Source organism: Dermacentor albipictus, chromosome 1 (assembly GCF_038994185.2).
Source record: "Dermacentor albipictus isolate Rhodes 1998 colony chromosome 1, USDA_Dalb.pri_finalv2, whole genome shotgun sequence".
NCBI classification, from domain to species: Eukaryota; Metazoa; Arthropoda; class Arachnida; order Ixodida; family Ixodidae; genus Dermacentor; species Dermacentor albipictus.
Genome location: NC_091821.1, coordinates 93,557,311 through 93,578,729, shown reverse-complemented (window position 1 = coordinate 93,578,729; position 21,419 = coordinate 93,557,311). Strand labels below are relative to the sequence as shown.

General features: G+C 51.5%; 1 protein-coding gene across 1 annotated transcript in view; it reads right to left on the bottom strand.

Annotated features, from left to right (window-relative positions):
- The window catches only part of LOC135902648 (nose resistant to fluoxetine protein 6-like), a 56,552-nt gene extending 35,674 nt beyond the window's left edge, over nt 1-20,878 (bottom strand). The window contains exon 1 of the mRNA XM_065432865.2: nt 20,228-20,878. Coding sequence (XP_065288937.1) covers nt 20,228-20,480 — 253 coding nt within the window. The 5' untranslated portion in view covers nt 20,481-20,878. The remainder of the gene's footprint in view (nt 1-20,227) is intronic.
- Nucleotides 20,879-21,419: the final 541 nt, after the last annotated feature.

Here is a 21,419-nt window from a genome sequence, read left to right as displayed (position 1 = left end):
CCGTAGTCCAATAGTGCAGGGGTGCCATGTCTAAATGCAGAAGGAACGCAAGAAAACGCCGGGAGCCAAAGAAACGGGCTACATCCGAAAGAGACGGGTCGCCGAAAAGACGAACTTCACTTGCGCAGCCGGCCTCGCTCGCATCGGTGGAACGTCTGGCGCATGACGCGCCATATGGCGCGTCTGGCGTGCCGCTAGCTTGTTTGCTAGGTAACGCAAGAAAAATAAGTCGTGAAGTAAAAGTTCATTTATACGCAAAACATTTTCACTTTTAGCGGGAAAACCCGCCGTGGTTGCTTAGTGGCTATGGTGTTGGGCTGCTAAGCATGAGGTCGCGGGATCGAATCCCGGCCACGGCGGCCGTGTTTCGATGGGGGCGAAAACACCCGCGTACTTAGATTTAGGTGCACGTTCAAGAACCCCAGGTGGTCGAAATTTTCGGAGTCCCCCACTACGGCGTGCCTCATTATCAGAATGTGGTTTTGGCACGTAAAACCCCATAATTTAGTTTAAGCGGGAAAGATTAAAAAAACATTCTCTGTAAGTTCCTTTCACATTTTTTTCCCGATGCTCGCATCGCCTAACGGATGGGATTAACACTAGGCGTGACGTGTTTCCTGTTGCCAGTTTTCGCCAAATGTCGCCTCTTGTTGAATTTCTTTCTCTATGGCACATGCACGTATCGGAAGTTTCGCGAATGTCTTCGACGGCGTTGTCTGTTGTAACCGAACTTTGTGTAATCAGATTGTATGCACGGAATCAATTGTGTAGCACTTTCTGGAAGGCACGCGGGCACGAGCGATTACGCAGTACCGTTCGACGAGTCACGTACAAAAGCCGTCGAGCTTGACCCGCAGATCGGATTTCGACGATCGTCACTATCGTTGTGCTTCGAGCGTCACTTGCATTTGTGGGAACAAATTCGCCCAATGAAGAATTAGCTTCGTGATTCACAAATTTGCTGCTGCGTTCTGCACCGTCCCTACAACGTGACTGTATGCAGCATCTCTCGCAAGAACGGATGCTCAGCATTACGTAGGAAGGACAAGCGGGAAACTAGCGGCCTGACAAAAGATGGACCAAGGCTAGGCCACCGCGTTCAACCGGGAGAAAGACATTATCCCGTCTCGTTGCTTCACAACGACAACTTCAAATGAAGGTGGCAAAAACAGGGTGTAGCGCCTGTAACTTCAGCCTCGAGCACTGCAACAGTTGTAGCACATACGAAAGCCGAACTACTGTCTTCGCGGACAAATTTTCTTGACTATGAAGCGAAGGATATGGAAACTAAGCGCGCCTCTTTCACCGCTGCTGGAAGTAGTCTCGCAGTATTGTTCACGTTTTCTTACGTGGGAAATAGAAAAAAAAAAACATTCGTTTGTTTATTACAGCACCTAATTTCAAACGACACGTAACATTCACCAGCCAGTTATTGGTATTTTATTGTATTTTTAGTTTGCTCTTTCTAGTTTTCGCACACCCCAAACTGTTGCACGTCTTGCACATTCATCAAACGCAATATGGTGCCCGTGTCTTCTGGTCTCTTTGTCGCTTGCTGTCCCGCCAGTCAACTCCCCAGAGAGGCCGTTGACCATCTTCAGCAACAAAAGACTATTGAAGCACAAAAAAAAATGTTTGCATCGTCTGCGCGGAAACGAAGTGAGCCCATCTGGAAATCGCAACCCTCGGCACGTAGAACCGAGTGAGTGAGCTGACTGCTGCGCCTGCTCTATCGACGCCAGCATCGGTGGCGCGTCTAACTCCTAACCGACGCCATACGGCTGCTTCGGAGTTCAGACGCAGGCTGCGATGCTCGCTGTTCAGAACTTTGTGCATATCGGATGTGAATAAACATAGATTCACGCCGAGTTAATTGTATCTGCCTTCACTAAAGTAAAGAGGTTGGCGAAACGGAAACCCCAAGTGCGCCCGGACTACATTGCGTACGAACATACCGTGATGTGCAGCAGCACCGCCCCCGTAGCTTTCGCTTCATGGCCAAGAAAAGTTGTCCGCGAGTACAGAAACGTGTTTTGCAGGCTCAAGCTCGACTAAAGATAGAAAGACTCGGTATGTTTCATGACTATGCTTTCAACTATACTTCGGCAACTTCTGCCGTATAGTTAGGATTGCTGTTACGAAACTGCGAGAGAGGCACTCCTAGGTATCGCAGATCATATTTACATTGAATTACAGCATAATCGGAAGAGGTAGCGCACCACAAACGAAACCAAAATCCGGAGATGTTTTCATACTGGATCTTAGCTGCAGAAACTGTGGAGATGGCTGTGTAAGTTCTTTTTTTTTAGGCAGAAAGAAGGGCACATCATTATCGTATGCTATGCAACACGGTCTTCATAAAAGCATAAAGCCAACCCTCGAAATCTTGACTTTTTAAGGATGTGCACGCTAAGAGGGTCTAAATAGAAACAGAATAGGAGTGGAGACAGCGGAAACCCTTGGCAGGCGGAGGTCATTTGGCTTATCGGCTGAGAAAGCAAGCAAGATGTTTTCAAACGTGTCCGCCGAATGTACTTGCCGCCAGGCGTTAAATCGCTTTTGTTTAAACTGCGCACAGCAACCCTCGTAGTTGAAACGAAGTTGGAGGCGAGAGGTTATGGGCCCCGGTGAGCGAATTGCCGCATATGTCCACGTGATGAGGCTATGAAACAACCGGGTTGCTATCTTTTTCTGGCATGTCCTGCAAAGAGCCCTGGAGAAGGATGTCGATGTAACGCCATTCTCAGTTAGGCTTTTGCCTTTTAAGAATCTCGAAGATCCCCCACATTAACTGCTCGTACTAATTGGCGTACGCAGTCTCTGGAAAAATAGGATATTTCGATAGGCATGCAGAAATCCCGCGATCAACGAAGTCGTCTTTTTTTTTTTTCAGGATGCAGTGACGAACGTACGCAGTGTGTACGCGGCTCAAGAGCCGCAGCCTGAGTATTAACTGTGTTTGTACCTAAACCTTCTAGAGAGGAACGTTTTTCTATGCATTCAAGTGAGAGAGAGACAAAACAAAAGAAAAACCACCTGTTAGTGCTGTGGTAGAATATCTGATTGCTACCGGGGTATATTTGGATTTCATACCACATAGCACCTTTCATTTTTTTTTTATCTGCGCCAATTTGCCTGTTATGGTGAAATCGTTTTTCACTCACTTACATCTCACAACGGCAATATGAGAGTAAACTGTGCGTCCTAACTCCCTCTCGACAGCCACATCTATTGGATCGCCGAGTCAAACGCTAAGTACGTTTATTAAATCAAATTTGGGGTTTTTATTTTACCAAAACCACGATCTCATTATGTAGCATGCCTTAGCAGGGGGCTCTGGATTAATTTTGACAACCTGGGGTTCTTTAACGGGCACCTAAATTGAAGTGAACGATCGTCTTTGCATTTAGCCCCCATCGAAATGCGGCTGCCGTGGCCGGAATCGGACCCGTGATCTCGAACGTAGCACTGCAACATCCTATAGCCAATGGGCTACCTCGTCTTGTCAGTACGTTTGTGACTGTTTTTAGAGCATGTTCATTCCACTGTTTTTACATGTGCTCTGTAGCGCATGCATGTGCTCTGTAGCGCATGTAAAGACAGTGCAATCAACTTACTCCAGCTCATGATCCGATGGACTGATTAATGGGCACTGTCGGGCAGTAATGAGGACGCGCTCCTTGCTGCCATCTGGCCCTTGTCAGGTGCAAGCGAGTGAAAAAGGTTTCCACACGTCATTCAAAAAGCCGCAGAGAAAAATAATTGTGGCCTGGTATTGAATCCGAGTACTCTATAGTAGAATCCAATATTTTACCTCCAACTCTAAGAACGGGCAACTTCCAACCGTGCCTGTACTCGTAATGTTAACCACTGACTGCAAACTGTTCAGGTTTGTGCCACATAATATTGTTACGGAAGGATGAACAAAGAGAAAGGAAGAAGAAGATCGGAGACGCTGGCTGATGCGTGTTGCTGGTGGTCAGCCATCTTAACTACTCTGACTCATCCTGTATATATATTGTAAATATAGTATTTATATACTCACAACATCGCCGTAACATATTGGTGGAGGTGCTGGGTACCACGGCTGGAAACGGAGCTCCGCAGTGGACGTCGCATCACCATCCGCACCATGAATGACAGTTAGCACGCGGGATCAACGTCGTTGCCGCCTCTAACGTCACCGTCACCAACTACGTCGCTGTCACCTTCGGTTGTCGTTGTGCAACCCAAGGATCCTGGAACTTTCTGCGGGACCGATGGCGCCGACGTTGAAGAGTGGGTGGCCATGTACGAATGCGTGAGTGGAATCAACAGATGGGACCCTACGCTTATGCTAGCTAACCTGTTGTTCTACCTTAGAGGCACGGCAAATGTGTGGTACGAAAACCAGGAAGAGGAGCTAACCAGCTGGGACCAATGCTAAGAGAAATTGACAGAGTTTTTTGGCAAACCAGCCGGCCGTAAAATTGCCGCAAAGTAGGAACTCGCCTCCCGTGCCCAATTCCCCATGGAGTCCTATGTCTCGTACATCCAGGACGTGCTGGCACTTTGTCGTAAAGCCGTTCACGACATGACAGAAGCTGAGAAGGTCGGGCACGTGCTTAAGGGCATCGCTAACGACGCGTTTAATCTGTTCATCTGCAAGAGCTGCTCTACAGTCGACGCAATCATTAGAGTGCCGACAATTCGAGCAGGCCAGAAGCCGACGCGTCTTGCAACCATTCGCCAGACTTCCCAATACTGCCGCAACGTCGACGTGTGCAGATCAACCTGCACAGCAGCATGCGTCGCCATCAGAAGACGTGGTGCGAATCGTTAGACGTGAACTGGATGCGATGGCCCCCGCAGCTTTCTGTTCGCGTAGCCCTAATGCTACCACATCTTCAGTTCCCCTCGTAGAAGCCATCGTTCGCCAGGAACTAGAAAACATTGGTTTACAGTCTGTGTGTGCTGTCGCCAATCCCAGAACTAACGAACGCCCTTCTACTATTTTCGCTCCACCCTCACGCTTATCTCCACGTTTTCGCAACCCGACTGAGTGGAGAACTGCGGACGACCAGCCGATATGTTTCACCTGTCGCCGCATTGGTCATGTCGCCCGATACTGCCGCAGCTCGTGCGCCTCAACACCTGGCACGCCGACCAACCTGAGCCGTTTTGATGGAAATACCCGTAATGTTTCGCCCACCGCCGAGTCTAACAGCGCCGCCAACTCTGCTCGGAACACGTGGTACAGCCGCTCACCATCGCCGCGCAGACACGTCTCGCTCACCGCAAACACGTCGCCCATCTTCCCGTTCACCGCAGCCACGTCACCTTTCGTCCCGTGTGGATTTTGGCGGCACTTTTTCGGAAAACTAGGAAATGCGGCCCTCGGAGGTGTTGCTGCATTGCCGACTACTGCAGGAAATCCTCTGTCTGTGCCCACAAGGAGATGTGTAATTGACGTGAAAATTGACGGCGTACCTGTCCAAGCACTCGTCGACACTGGAGCCCACGTATATGTGATTGGTGCTAGCCTATGTAGATGTTTAAAAACGGTCCTCATGCCAGCAGCTGCCCGAGTACTTCGTATGGCCGACGGTGGCATCTGCTTGTTCTTGGAATGTGTACTGGGCGTTATATTAGCCGGCCGCCCTACTCCTGTTGTCTTTGCTGTAATCGACCACTGCCCTTACGACGTTATCCTTGGATTGGAATTTTTATCCACTCAATCTGCTCTCATCGACTGCGCGACCGGCGTTCTTCAGTTAGAACTGCCTCAACTCGCCGATGCTCCCGAGTACCGCCCCACCGCGCTTGTGCTCGCTTCAAGATGTGCGTCTGTCACCCGAGGCAGTTACTTTCGTCACTTTCACCACCCAGCCACAAGTTCCTGACGGTAAATATGTGCTTCACCCCACCATCAACGTGCTTTTGAACCGGAACGTTGCTGTTCCGCATACTTGGGCCATGGTTACTAATAACGACGTCGTTCTACCGCTTCTGAATTTCAGCCTGTGCCCTCAAGTGTTTCCTGCCGGCATGTTCTTGGCCAGCGTTTCTAGTGGTTGCGAATTTGACATTGACAGTCTGAATACCGAGAGTGGCTTATTAGCGCCTATTGCAGCTGACAGCTCTGGTTCCTTAACGGATGACTTCGGGAAAATGATGGCCTCGGCCCTCACCTCTGCACAGGCCACGGACATACGACTCCTGCTTGAATCGTACAGTGACATCTTTGATTTCGGTGACAGGCCTTTAGGCCGAACGTCTGTTGTTCTCCACCGTATAAACACTGGAGATACAAATCTTATTCGTCGGCGTCCCTATCGTGTATCGCATGCTGAACGTCGAATCATCCAATCAGAAGTGGATAAAATTATCCGCAACGGGGTCATCGAGCCATCAGCCAGCCTTTGGGCTTCGCCTGTGGTCCTTGTGAAAAGGAAAGATGATACCTGGCGTTCTTGCGTCGATTATCGCCACTTAAACAAGATCACGGGAAAAGACGTCTACCCACTACCACGCATCGATTACGCCTTGGACTGCTTGCACGAAGCTAAATACTTCTCGTCCAGCGATCTTCGATCCGGCTACTGGCAGATTTCAGTTGATGAAATGGACCGTGAGAAGACGGCCTTTATCACGCCGGATGGCTTATATCAGTTCAAAGTCATGCCCTTTGGCCTCTGCAATGCTCCTGCGACATTTGAACGTATGATGGACTCTCTTATGTGGGGCTATAAATGGACCACCTGTCTTTGTTACCCTGACGACGTTATTGTTTTTTTCTCCCACGTTCGGCAGCCACCTTACCCGACTCGCTGCCATTCTTGCGGTCTTTCGAAAAGCCGGCCTTCAACTGAACTCCACGAAGTGTCAATTCGGGCGCCGTCAAATCACCGTGTTGGGACACCTCGTTGACGCATCTGGTGTCCAACCAGATCCGGAAAAAGTTCGCGCCGTACGCAGTTTCCCTGTGCCACGTTCTGATTCTAACGTGCGCTGCTTCGTCGGCCTGTGTTCTTACTTTCACCGTTTCGTCACAAACTTCGCCGATGTTGCTCGGCTGTTGACAGATCTTCTAAAGAAGAACACGACATTCTCATGGTGCCCGGAGCAGGCTCACGCGTTCACCACTCTCATCGGGTTTCTGACCGCCCCTCCCATACTTGCCCACTTTGACCCGTCTGCACCGAAGTCCACACTGACGCAAGCGGCTATGGCATCGGCGCTGTTCTTGGCCAACACCAGAATGGTACCGAGTGCGTGATAGCTTATGCCAGCTGCCTGCTGTCACCTGCCGAGAGAAATCACTCCATCACTGAGCGGGAGTGCTTGGCATTAGTTTGGGCGGTCGCTAAGTTCCGGCCATATTTGTACGGCCGCACGTTTTCGGTCGTCACAGACCACCACGCATTCTGCTGGCTGTCTTCCGTGCAGGGCCCGACTGGACGGCTTGGTCGCTGGGCTTTGCGGCTCCAGAAATTTTCATTTAGTGTCCATTACAAGACTGGACGCCCCCACAAGGACGCTGACTGCCTCTCGCGTCACCCCGTGGATCCTCCCGATCCTGTTGGGCATTATCCGGTGACCTACGTGATGGCTTTGACTGACATGACCAACATGCGCGCTGAAGAACAACGCGACGCATCCTTATACTCCATAATCGCCGGAGTGCAATCTGGCAGCACTGACGGCACGTGCTGCATGTTCGTGCTGCATGATTGCATCGTCTACAGCCGCAATATCAAGCCTGACGGCCCTGAGTTGCTCCTTGTCCTTCCTCGTCATCTGCGACCCGTCGTTCTCGAACAACTTCACGATGCACCAACTGCGGGACACCTTGGAGTTTTTCGTACATACGACCGCGTACGACACCAGTTCTTCTGTCCAGGTCCCTACCGCTCTGTGCGTCGTTATGTCGCAACTTCCGAATTCTGTCAGCGACGGAAGAAACCTCCCCTGGCACCTGTCGGACGACTTCATCCCATTGAAGTTCCCTCTAAACTGTTCTTTCGCGTAGTCCTTGACCTGCTTGGCCCTTTTCCGACAACGACTAGAGGGAACAAGTGGATCACGTCGCTACTGATTACGCAACACGCTAAGCGATAACAAAGACGTTGCTCACTAGTTGCGCAACTGACGTCGCCGATTTTCTCCTCCACGACGTCATTCTCCACCACGGTGCACCTCGACAGTTACTTACAGACCGCGGCCGCTCGTTCTTATCTCGAGTTGTCGACGACGCCCTCCTACGCTCTTGTGCCACTGAGCACAAGCTGTCCACCACCTACCACCCACAAACGAACGGTCTTACGGAACGTCTCAACCGAACAATCACAGAGATACTGTCGATGTACGTCTCCAACGATCACTGCGACTGGGACGCCACGCTGGCTTACGTGACGTTCCCGTATAAGTCGTCCCGACATGACTACCGCAGGATATTCACCTCGTTATCTCTTGTATGGTCGTGACCCCACGCTGCCGTTTGACACCATCCTCCCTTCTATGCCACGTGTTGCAACTGAGTACGCACGTGGAGTCATCGATCACGCTCACATGGCACGTCAAGTCACCCGTTCTCGTTTATTAGCCTCCCAGCAATTACAAAAAGAGCGTTACGACCGCTTCCATCGCGATGTTAAGTTCACACCAGGTACTTGGGTGCTCCTCTGGTCACCATGTCGTCGGGTTGGCCTCTCCCAGAAGCTTCTCTCTCGCTACACAGGGCCTACACAGTCCTACGCCAAGTTAACGATGTAAATTACAAGATTTCACCGCTACACTTTGATGCATCCTCAAGTCAGACGCCTGTTGACGACGTGCACGTTTCGCGGCTGAAGCAATACTTCACTCGCAATTCTTCGCCTGCTCTGCGCCGAGACGGCGCTTCGCCACCCGGGGGTCGTTTTACGGAAGGATGAAAGAAGAGAGAGGAAGAAGAAGATCGGAGACACTGGCTGCTGCGTGTTGTTGGTGGTTAGCCATCTTAACTACTCTGTATATATATATTGTAAATATAGTTTTTCTATACTCACAACTTCCCCGTCAGAGTGTTTTGTTGATTTCGGCGTTTTTGAGGCTAATTCTTGCGCACTTTGCGTCTATTATACTCTAGCATTTTATCTATAATGCATTGAACGCCTACAGTTACTTATGAACATCTGTTTCGTTAGACAAGTGAGCCTTCAGCTGCGCTGGCATTGATCGCTCTCAAAGGGAGCTATACTGCACGCATACCTTGATTTGTGCAGAACTTTGCAGCATTCCCTACTAATGAAGGAGCATCAAAGCATAAGCGTGTGCGAACACGTCCGAGTATGCTTTTAAATGTATTAAAAAGCACGACGTCTCACTCGACGCCATATGCACGCTGTACCAATTTTCTAGTTTTTAGGACTGGTACGCCGAGAGGTGTAACTAAATCACAGTTTCTAGAAGAAACGTCACGGAGAAACTGCTTGTGAGCTTCAAAGCAAACGGTACGACAAGGGTCACTCGCACCTGTTCGCGAACGAAAACTAAAAGGCGACTTGAAGGCTCGGTCAGCGGAGCTAACTGTCTGTAAGGAGGTTCGCTTCGCTCCTTCGGGTGAGTTAATTAGTGGATAGCCGTTTCGGATTGGATATCTTTGTAATTTCAAAATATGGGAACAACAGTTTCAACGCGGCCGCGTTCCCAGCAATCACGCAAGCGGGTTGGTAGTAGAGCGTAATTGCATCATTGGCCAATTTGCGATAAGCACACCGCTGTCCTAGCATCGCGTCGAAGCGCACCGAATGGAACTTGGTTCTTTTTCTTTTTTTTTTGTGAAAGCGTGCATCAACTATAGGGGAGCAGATGCGGCAGATGTTGCACCAACGATGGGCAGGCCTGTGTGCGAAAGCTGCGCTCACCCCAGGCGCACTCTACCGCAACACACATAACAGGAACGTTGATGCGAAGGAAGCGCGTATTTAGCGGTTCCTCTTGCTTATGCCCGATGTGCCTTAAGTGGAGGCTGTAACTGAAGGTATCACCATTTGTTGCTGCGCTAGATGCTTCATACGCATTCCATTGTATTCATACGCGAGTCAAAGTAAAAAAAAAGAGAGAGAAACAAAGCACACGGACAGGAAAAGAGCGTTCTTACCCGTCCATGTCGTTTTTTCACTCTGGTTCGCGTCTTAACACATCGGAAGAGGGCTAGAGGTACCTGTGACATATTCATTCATCTTTTTTACAGGTACGTTAGAGGTATCTGGCAGTTCTTTATGGAAGTACGTCCTAGGTCTCTCGTTGGTTCCGCCGTGTTTCACGACAAGACACACAGAACTAATTTGCTTACTATGTTTATGAAGCTGATAAACTGAATCGAAATGATGAGGAAATTAATCGTGCAAACGCAGGACGAGCTATATACAAAAAAGCACACAAGTTTCAGTTGGGAATCAAAAATACAGCATAATAGAATTTCACCCGCAATTATGAATATTATCGCCGTTCGTTGTCAGAAGTTCTAATATGATCCCAGGGTGTCGCAGTGTTGAACTATCTCTAACGATTAATACATGCAAAAATTTCGGTCGTACGAGTGGTGTGTTCCCAATACAATCATGCTTCTCGCTGCGCTCAGCAACCTGTAAAAGCGGCTTTATAACAGGAGAAGGAAAAAGAAAAGAGGGAAGGAAAAAAAAGATCAATCGGCAAGTGACACAAACTGCGGCAACGACTGAACGAAGCTAGGGAAGTATGACTAGCGGTAAATGCAGCCTTGCAGGTTTTCTACACTTTTATTTTTGTATTACGAAGAACGGAATAAATCTGCGGATAAACCATGATATCTTAATTCTCGCATCGATGTCATCGAGAGCTTGACCGTGAATTGCAGTTTTGTTCCTTCACAGTCCTCCTCCTCTTTTTCCTAGCCTTACTTTCGATCAAACATTGAGATGGCTCCAATAGCATAATGTTCCAGTCTATCATGATTTAGTGTTAGCGTTTCGCTTCTCTGTAAAGCCGCAATGAGGCAACCAGATGGGATGCGTATTTTAAATGTGATTTCATAGGGGGCACAACTCAGCCTTGTCATATCCATTTAAAGACCAGCTTTTATAAAGATAGCAATTATGTGGACACTCCAGGCCCATTCCCGCCGTCAACGTCACCGTCGACGTCGCCGTGATGTTCGTATAAAGTCCAAGGACATTAAAATCGTCGCCGCGAGCCGTACGCTGTACGTGCGAGGGAAAGCGTGTGAGGGTGAGCTGGCGAACGCGGCTCGTACTAACGGGAGGAAGAAGACGACGAAGGGAGCGAGCGGACGCATCTCACCTGGGTTTCGTGTTTTTTCTTTGGACGACCGGATTTTTGAGTCGCACCTTAATGAAAGTGCATCGACCGGATGCATGAAGTTGTGTGGACCATCGGGAACCCAAATTCCGAGGTAGGGGACCGCTTTTTCCGAATTTAGAGGACTTTTGTGTGCCGAGAGGAGCGTCCGCCGCTGGGCCTAACGTAGACTTCGGCCTTGGCCGGGGGAGCGGTAGGCCCAGCCCGAGCCTCGGTGAAGCCGCCAGCGGAACATCGAACCATCGGTGGTTACGCAAGTGAGCATTGACCTAAGATGATTACCGCTATGCGTGTAGAGGTGGACGGCATCGAAATTTCGCCGGACCAGTGCACAAGATCGCAAGGCTGGAAAACTGCCGGTGAGAGAGTCAGGCACAAAGGCATGGGCAAGATAGGCCTAAATCCCGTACTTCAAACGAGCCAAGATGGCGCCAAGGCCACGGCTGATGTCAACAACCTCGGCGGTGGCGCCATTGGCAGCGATACACGTCACTCAAGGGCGAAACGCATAAACAAAGGCAAATTGTTGAAAGCCGCGCGCATGCCAAACTTGCCACGCGGCGACATAAAAATCGTGTTACGACCGCGAGGTGGGCTCCACGTGAGTGACGTGACTCGTGTTGAACTAAGTCGTGCAATTGCGGCGGCGGCACAGATCCCCGCCAATGAAGCAAGTGAAGACGTCGTGTGCCCCAACGTACAGCAAAATATCGTAGTGGTGAGCACCTCCAAGAGAGAGCACGCCGACCGATACGCTGCAGTAGGAAGGATCGACATCCGCGGCACGGCGCACGAAATAAGTACCTACGAAACGGCCCCCCACGGCACGGTGAAGGGCGTCATAAGGGGCATCCCGCTCGAGGATACGGCCCAGGAGATTCAGGACAATGTTGTGCACAAGCATAACCCAACGGCCCTACAGGCAAACCGAATCGGTAAGACCCGATCAGTGGTCATTGCTTTCGAAGGGCACAAAGTACCCAATTACGTGAGATACGGTAATCTTCTCACGGAGTGCACATTACACAGAAAACAAATCGACGTATGCTATGCGTGCGGAAGAGTGGGCCACAGAATGGACGTGTGCCCGGATCCTTCGAACACGATCTGCCGAGGGTGCGGAATTTCCAACCCCGCCGAAGACCACAGATGTGTCCCCAAGTGTGGCCTATGTGGAGGCAAACACCTGACCGCGGACAAAGCCTGCAAAGCCCGCTTCAAGACGCCCTACATCGTCCGCCGGCGACGCTGGGAACGGCGCCGAGCAGAGGAAGAAGACGCCGGGAGAAGAAACCGAGACAAGAGAGGTCCTGCAGGCGGACCCCACCGTAGCGCCTCCAAACAACGGGGCCGGTCACACACGCCAGACCGCAGCAGCAACAACAGTGGCGGCAGAAACGGCCGCTGGAGTCGCTCCCGCTCGAAGACACCATCCGGTGGCAGCAACGGCGGCGGCAACCGCCGCTCGCGCTCCCGGACCAGTTCGAGATCCAGGGCCAGTTCAAGGTCCCGGAGCGCGTCAACCGGACGCCGAGGGATCGCCGAGAAAAAGGTGGGCTGGACCAACAGGTCTCCCATCGCTCGAACCAGCGACACCGAGTTCCCACCGCTCAGCCCCTCTCAACCCCTTAACTCGCAAGCGAATCCGCAAAAGGACAGTAGCGAAGTGTTAGAACTTAAGAGGATCATAGAGCGCCAAAACGCTCAGATTCAGGAGCAGAACGCCCAAATACGGGCGCTTATGAATAGGATCGAAGCGTTGGCGAATAACGGCAGTTCGGCAAATGCTAGCCCCGAAAACAACATCACGGCGGCAAACAACGCCGCAGGCTTGCGCAGGTTGCCGCGGAGGGACCCCCCTGCTGGGGTTACGCAAAGTGCATCCAGTAATCAAGAGGCGATGGACGCCGAAATGAGCCCCGCGAGCGGAGAGGAAGCGACGACCGCCGAGACCGCGACCACGGCAACGACACAGATCCCGCGAGAAGGAGAGCTGACGGCAATTTTGGCCGCAATTTCCCAAATTAATGAAAGGCTAAGCAAAATGGACGCCCGACTCGAGGCTGTCGAGAGTCAGCCTCATATGCGATCGGTGAAGCACAAGCGCCTAGCGCCAAAAGTAGCCTCAACAGCGGTGAGGAACCGCTTCGCGTCCCTGAAAAAGGAGCGGTCCGAAAAAATCAAAGGCGCGATCGCGAAAAGGCGCAATCGACTCGAGACGTCCGGAAAGGATGATGCAGAAGCAAAGTAGGAAGCACAAGAAGAAAACCGGGGGGGATACCACCGTAATTTACCAATGGAACTGCCGCGGGATTCGCAACAAAGAAGCGGAACTATTATTACACATTGACGGGCAAGAAAACAAGCCCGATGTAATTGCTTTGCAAGAAACAAACGGGAAACCAAGACTACCGGGGTACGTCACTTACACGGACCCCACGGAGAGAGGAACGGCGATGCTCGTCCGCAGCAACGTGGCGGCAACTCAACATGTCACGGCGCAGGGTGGGTGCGAGCACACGCTGGTCGAAATTCATGCGAGAGAAATTGGCAGCTCGGGTAATTTATTTGTAATGAGCGCGTACTGCCGGCCGTCACAACGGCAGTACGAATTTGACCGCATCGTGAGCCAGGCGAAAGGGTTGGCGGGGACCAGACCGCTCCTGATCCTCGGCGACTTTAACGCCCCTCACACAACGTGGGGCTATAAGTTTCAGTCCAAGAGAGGAAAAGCATTGGCCAAAGTAATGGAGGATCACGAGATGGCCCTCCTGAACGAGCCGGACGTAACCACCAGAAGAGGCAACAGTGCCGCGAGGGACACCACGCCAGACCTGTCATGGTTATCAGGCACGCTAGACGTCTCCTGGAGAAGCGAAGAAGTTGACCTGGGGTCTGACCACAGCGTGATCGGCATTACAATCCGAGGCTCCCGATATCGGGCTGTGCTGGGGACGGCGCGGATCACAGATTGGGACAAGATGCGAAAGTTCACCCAAGAACAAGAGGAGTCCGAGGAAGAATCGGGACAAGCTGAAACACAAAGGACCTACACCGAATGGGCGAGGGACCAGAAGAAGGCCCTCGATAAATTTACCCAAGAAATCGCAACGACGTCGCAGACACCGTACGTGGACGCCAGACTGACCCACATGTGGGCGGCCCGGCACTCGTTAACGCGGCGGTGGAAACGTCAGAGACACAACAGAAAGCTGGCCAAGCGCATAGCAGTCTTGAACAAACAGATCGCCGAGCATGCGGCCAAACTATGTAAGGAAAATTGGCTGAAGACCTGCGACAGCCTGCAGGGCAAGCTCTCGACGTGGAAGACGTGGTGTCTCTTGAGGCATCTGATCGACCCGCTGAGTAGCAAAACTGCGACCAATCGCAACCTCACCAAAGTATTGAACACGTACAAGGGAGACGGCCGCAGGCTCCTGGAAGACCTGAAGGCCAAGTACTTAAAGACAGAGAAGGGCCAGTACCCGGTGCCCGAGAGGTACGAAGGACCCGTCAACGAAGAACTGGACCGGCCGTTTACCATGACGGAACTGTGGACAGCGATAGATGACAGTAACAAGAGAAGTGCACCCGGCAGGGACGCCATAACTTACAAATTACTCGGTAACATGAGCGGTACAGCGGCCAGCGGCCTCCTAGAGCACATTAACGAAGCCTGGGAGAGCTCGCAGTTGCCGAAGGAATGGAAGGACGCCGAGGTCCGCTTCATTCCAAAGCCCGGAAAGGCCCTCACGATAGACAACATGCGGCCCATCTCCCTCACATCCTGCGTGGGGAAGGTGATGGAGCGCATGGTCCTTCGCCGGCTACAGAAGCACCTCGAAGAAACGGATCAGATGCCAGAGACGATGTACGGCTTCAGGCAACATCTCTGCACCCAAGACGTGATGATCCAACTCCACGAACTGGTCGTCAAGCCGGCAACGAGGCACGCGCCGCGCGGGATACTCGCTCTCGACCTGAAGGGAGCATTTGACAACGTGTCCCACGCGAGCGTGTTGCAGAATCTAAACAAAACCCGGTGTGGCCGAAAGACATTTGGCTACATAAAAGATTTTCTGTCGAACCGAACGGCGACCATCAGGATAGGGGAAGAGAAGTCGGACCCTGTCGAACTCGGCGATAGGGGCACCCCTCAGGGATCGGTCTTGTCGCCCCTGCTCTTCAATCTGGCCCTGCTGCCCCTGCCCGATCTACTCAAGCAAATTGAAGGCGTGGACCACGCGTTCTACGCCGACGATATTACGGTGTGGACGGCCCGAGCCGGAACCGATGCCTGGATGGAGGAAGTCTTGCAGCGGGCGGCAACGACCGTGCACGAGTACGCAAAGTCGTGCGGACTGAGCTGCGCTCCCCAGAAATCAGAGCTGCTCATGATCCAACCGGGAAAATCCAAGAAGGAGCTGCCGCCGAACGTGACTATCACCATCGCTGGAACTACGATCAAGCCAACACAGCAGATTAGGATTCTACACTACTACTACAGAGCGACGGGAAGGCACAGGCCGCCATCACAAAAATCAAGACTTCAACCGAACAGATACTTGGTATGATTCGGAGGGTATCTAACAGAAACCGAGGACTTAAAGAGGACGATGCCATGCGCCTGGTACGCGCGTTCGTCGTGTCGCGGGTTACCTACGCCGCGCCGTATCTCCAGCTGACGAAGGCGAATAGGGACACCCTAAACACGATGCTTTGTAAGGCAACGAAACAAGCACTAGGCATGCCTATTTACTCGTCCACTCAAAAACTGCTAGACATGGGCGCCCACAACACTGTGGAGGAGCTCATCGAAGCCCACCTCTCTAATCAGAGAATCCGGCTCAGTCACACGGTACACGGACGAGCCCTCCTACGCAAAACAGGATGGCAGATCGAGCCAGTACCCATCAAGATGGCCCTTCCGGAAGACTGGAAAACGATCATTCAGACAAAACCCCTTCCCCGGAACATGACGCCGGGCAAGGACGACGAGAGGCGCACCGCGCGAGCTAAAGCACTAGCCCGGAAACTGGAAGAGAACCCCAGGGTCCTCTACGCGGACGCCTCGCTCCGAAAACACAGTGACCGTGCCGCGGTGGTGGTTACATCAAAAGACAGGCTGATCGTCAGCGCGTCCCTGAAGACAACAGACCCCGCAGTTGCCGAAGAAGCGGCCGTGGCCCTCGCACTCACACAGCCGAGCGTGGACACCGTAGTCACCGACTCAAAGACAGCCTACAGAAGCTTCCGCAGGGGGGTAATCTCCTCCGCAGCCCGAGCCATTCTAGCCAAGCACAAGCCTCCGGGAAGGGCCATAGAGCTCGTGTGGGTCCCGGCTCACTCGCAGGTAGCAGGCAACACCATCGCCGACTACCATGCCCGAGAAATGTCGATCCGGGCCGAGCACGAGCCGGAAGAGCTACCGCACCCGGTTACCAGCTTTCGGGACATTACCCGGATGTACCGAGAGGAAAGGTGCAGACTGCCAGAACCGCACCCCAAACTCACCAGGCAACAACAGACGATCCTGCGTCGAGCGCAGGCGGGATCGCTTGCGCACCCCGTACTCATGAACCGCATGTACCCTGCGGAATACGATATGCTCTGTCCTTTTTGCAGAAGAGAAAAGGGCACCCTGCCGCACGTCTTGGCAGAGTGCACAGAGCTCAAGACCCCCCCTCCTCCCCTTCCCACCAACACCCCCAAACCCCAACCCCTTGAGCGATGGGAGACCTTGTTATCCAGCCCCGCCCTACCGATTCAGCTCGCACTGACGGACAGGGGCCAGGAGCTGCTGGAAACATATGGGTCCCGTAACTAGGGAACCACCCCGTCTGGTGCCTGCATGCACCACCGATTTATTTCGGGCCCAGCAAATATTGCTTCATCATCATCATCGATCTAACGTGTGCGATCGAGGAAGGCGGGCCGCCGGAAGCGCGCTCGCTCCTGCCGTGCGCGAAAAGCGATCTGCGATGTTTGCAGAGTTCGCGTAGTGCCAGTTGCTTCGTACGTGCTGCGCTTTCAATGTTTCGTTCGCATTGAAGCGAGAGATGCACGATGGTCGTTTCGATCGCTGCTGCTGCCGCAATTTTTCACTCCAGTATTTTGACAGCGGCTTTCCGCGCTCATCGAGCGAGATGTGTTCGTGTTTACCTGTGCGCGCGTGACACCGTGCTTGTTAACTCAGGTAAAACACGTTGACGGGCTGGTTGGTTTGAATCCATGATAGATGTGTAAGCGCGACTGAACGAAAACGTAGAAAGAAACAGAGACACAGAGACAGCGCTGTCTCTATGTGTCTGTTTCTTTCTACGTCCTCGTTCAGTCGCGCTCACACATTATATCTATGTTAATTTAGTTAGTAAGCGAATCTTTACAATTTTATACGGCAGATAAAACCAATATCCTTACTTCGCACAGCCATCTACAAATTTGTTATCGGAATCGATGCTTCGCATTTCGGGCGACACTACGACTTTTGTCCGGTCCAGTACACGTGCTAATTCTTTTTGGTACAACAGTTTTTTTCTAAATGCGTAATCATTCAGACGACGTTCCGGCGTTAATTGCAGTGTCATCTACGCGCGGCTATTGCTGTAAGATGCCCGTGCCGAAAATAGAATCGAAATGAGTCGCATGTGGCTCCCATTTTACCGACGCATTCCTAGACCCAGGGTCCGCGCTTTCTCGTCCTTCCCGCAATGCGGCCTCGAGGGAGTGCCGATAAATCGAGACTAAGCTGGAAGCTTTTATCCTTCTTGCTTTTGTTAACGGTCGTGTCATGTTTGTGAAGGACTGCATGCCTCCCTCGTGTATAACCGCATTAAAGAAACAACCCCAGCTCTCACCCTTGTTCCCTCGGCCCTCTATACTTTCACGTAGTACACAGGGAAATTATTTCTCAATTCCCATGCACTACTCTAACACAGCGCTTGGCACATGTCTATGCGCGTTACCACGCGTTACCCGTGCGCTGGCACTCGTCAGTGAGGTGCCGCGCCTTTCGCCATTAGAAAGTTTTTTTACGAATGCTGCAATGAATACTAATTGCCTGCTAGTGCTTTCGAAGCTGCCGGCTGGCGCACCGCTGTGCAGTCGGGGGTTAATGTTGAGGCTCTTCAAATGATCGTTGAGGCGTAGAAATATGCAGAAATGACTATATGTTGGAAAAAATATCTGGCGGCCAATTACTTCAGATGCCCTATTTGTGGATACAATAAAAATTACCTTGTTGGTTGCCATGAACATGTATTTTTGAGACATTCAAATGTTGGCCACTATCTCCAAATGCACCCAGGCCAGACTCGATTATATAAGAGAGCAGCGAAATATAATGGGAGCCTTGAATCCGCGACCGGAGTCCATCTCGGTCAGTGGGCGAGATGGGCGTTCGAGAGAAATGCCTTCGTCGGGAGTCTTAACTGGCAGTGACTCGTCAAAGCTGATGCACCTCGTCGGCGGCTTCCTGTACTCTTGAACATTGCTCACGGAAGCCTTTCTTATTGTTGCTCAGATCCTTGAGGCCGTTTTCTCCATTGTTTCACGATATTCGGTGTGAGTGCGGTAATGGCAACTCAACATCGTGAAATGAGGGCACGCGCGTGTCATCGTGTCCTCAATTGGCTTTTTTTCTTTTTTATTCTCTCAGCCGGCTCAATTCTGGGAAGACGTTGTGTCCTCGAGAATGTCCATAGACGCACATATGGCGTCCACATGTGGCGTCCAGAAAAATTTCCACAGGTGGCAGCCAGAAAATGCTGACCACGCCAACTAAACCTTATAACTACGAAAAACTTCATTCTGGCAATTCGATATTGTTTGCGCAAACAAGCTTTCGAAGTGAATTTGGACGTACACACTCCTTATGCGAGCCCTTTACCGCTGAAGAAAGCCAAGTGCCTCACTGGGAGCGCCTACGTACGCGTATATTTCTCTGCGGGCGACCGGCAGCTACGTGTCTCGTATCGGCGACATGCCGCAGCCGAGGAGTGGGGCGCTCAACTATGAGGACATGGCTTCGGTGAAGCGAAAAAATACAAATTTTGCACACCTTTGACCCCCCGGGCACGTAGTTGTGATTTAGCCTATTCCCGCCAGGGCTGCTTTATCGCTGAGCCTTTGGGTTAACGGCCTGTGGCGGTCACGCTAGAAATAATAACACGAACTTGCCCGGTACGTTTATGCTGCAGTTCGCAGACCCCAGATATCGAGAACCGCATCTCTCTGCGTAGCTTCAGAAAACTACAAGGGGCAGACTATCGCTGTAGTTCTACTTTTATTTTTAAGCTGTCTCTAAAAGTTGTCTGTCCTGTCCTGATTTATCACTTTTGAATACATACATTGTCGTTGACCTGTTGCTCAGCGCGTTATGCGAGTGTAAATGCCACGGACGTGGCACTGAGAGCGTCGCAACCGGTTGCATGAACTTAGCGCCGTTCAAACAGGTGAAGGTCAAGTTACGAGGGAAACAAGATTTTGATTGGTGGACGTCAAAGGAAGGCGAAGGTTCAGCGCGGAGAAAGAAAGGGCACCCACGTGCTACCCGTTCTTTCTCATGCGCGCTCTACATTTTCGCTCCGTCTAGGCACTCAGTTACGTGAAACACTAAAAAAGTATGTGTTACTCCAAGCATCAAAGAAGAAAAAAAGAGAAAAAAAAATATGAGCATGCGCGACAAAGTGGTCCCACCAAGATGGGAGCTTCAATTGTAGTTCAACAGTGGATGAACAAGTGAAACCTTAGCCGGGAGCCAACGTTTCGACAAGGGTACCTGTCTTCGCGAGAGTCTAAATGTAGTCTCCAGGCTGCGCCTTGCCCTGTTCTCCCACTTTCCAGCAGGCACAGAATGAGCAGGCAATGCTTATAAAATAAAATCATTCGTGCGGGTTTTACTCACTTCGATAGGCCCACGCTTTGTGTTGCCGCAGTCCTGAGAACGTCTTCAGTAGACTCGATGAGCAGTCCACGGATAACTCGGGGCTCGTCACGAGCTCCGAGACAATGGGAAAGAACTTTCTGATCACCACCTGCCCGATGTCTCGCAGGTCCTCCTCGTAGTTCCTCGTGGCACTCTCTTGACTCCACACACCGAGTACGAGAACGCTGAAAACCAGCGCTGTCAGAGTGGCTCTCCTCCCTGATGCGTGCATCTTGTACAGCTTTCTAGAGTGAAATCCTCCGCTTGCAATAGAGAATAAAGTCCTCGAAATGAGTACTGCAGATAAATCTATGCGAGGACCAGCTCGTGCGGCGTGAGGCGGTCGCTTCCAGCCACGTTGCCCCTCGAGTAGTGCGGCGTCCGCGGTGTGGGCTGGCGTGCGAACACCCGCGGCTCACGGCGACAGACACATAACTTTCCTTCCGGCGGCCTCTTGGAGCGTCAGGGAGCGGACAAGTATGACGCCGATGTGATTCCTCGCTTTCCAAAGAATCCGCATCCACGCGCGCGCCCTCGGCTTAATTGGTGTGAGTTGCCGGCCTCCTGACTTAGTGGAGAGCCACCTTTTACAGCGTCGAGTCGTTTGAGAGGGTTTTTATCCCAACCAACGCACAGCGCCACGGCGGTATGCACTGCATGGAGCGAACGCACCGTCACTTTCACTCTTGGTGCACTGGCTGAGCGGAGTGTGTACGGAGTGGTCACCTTGGCCTGGGGGTACTTTCCACTACCGCAAGAACTCGTTTCAGCGAGCACCTGTGAATGCGTTATTTACTGGCGCGTTTCGTAAGAGGCCAAGAACTATCGAAGTGTTCATTCGCCCTCAACAAATATTTTACCTTTCACCTCTTTCATCTTAGATTACATGATTGATTGAGAGCGTTTATTTTTATTTTTTCAATGCTGTATGAGTTCCTAGGAGTAACCTGCGTGGTAAAAAAGAAGAAAAGGTAATATTGTTGAAAAAAGTGTGTGCTCTTCCAAGGAGATGTATACGTCATTTGTCGTTTTGCGTAACATTACTTGTCGCAGCACCGCCTGACAGGCTGCTTCGCTCTGCATGGTTATACAGAAACTGATGATCATCTTGAGGAATCTTGATGCTGCAGATTTCTTTGAAGAGGCTAACTTGTTTTTCTGGAAACAATAT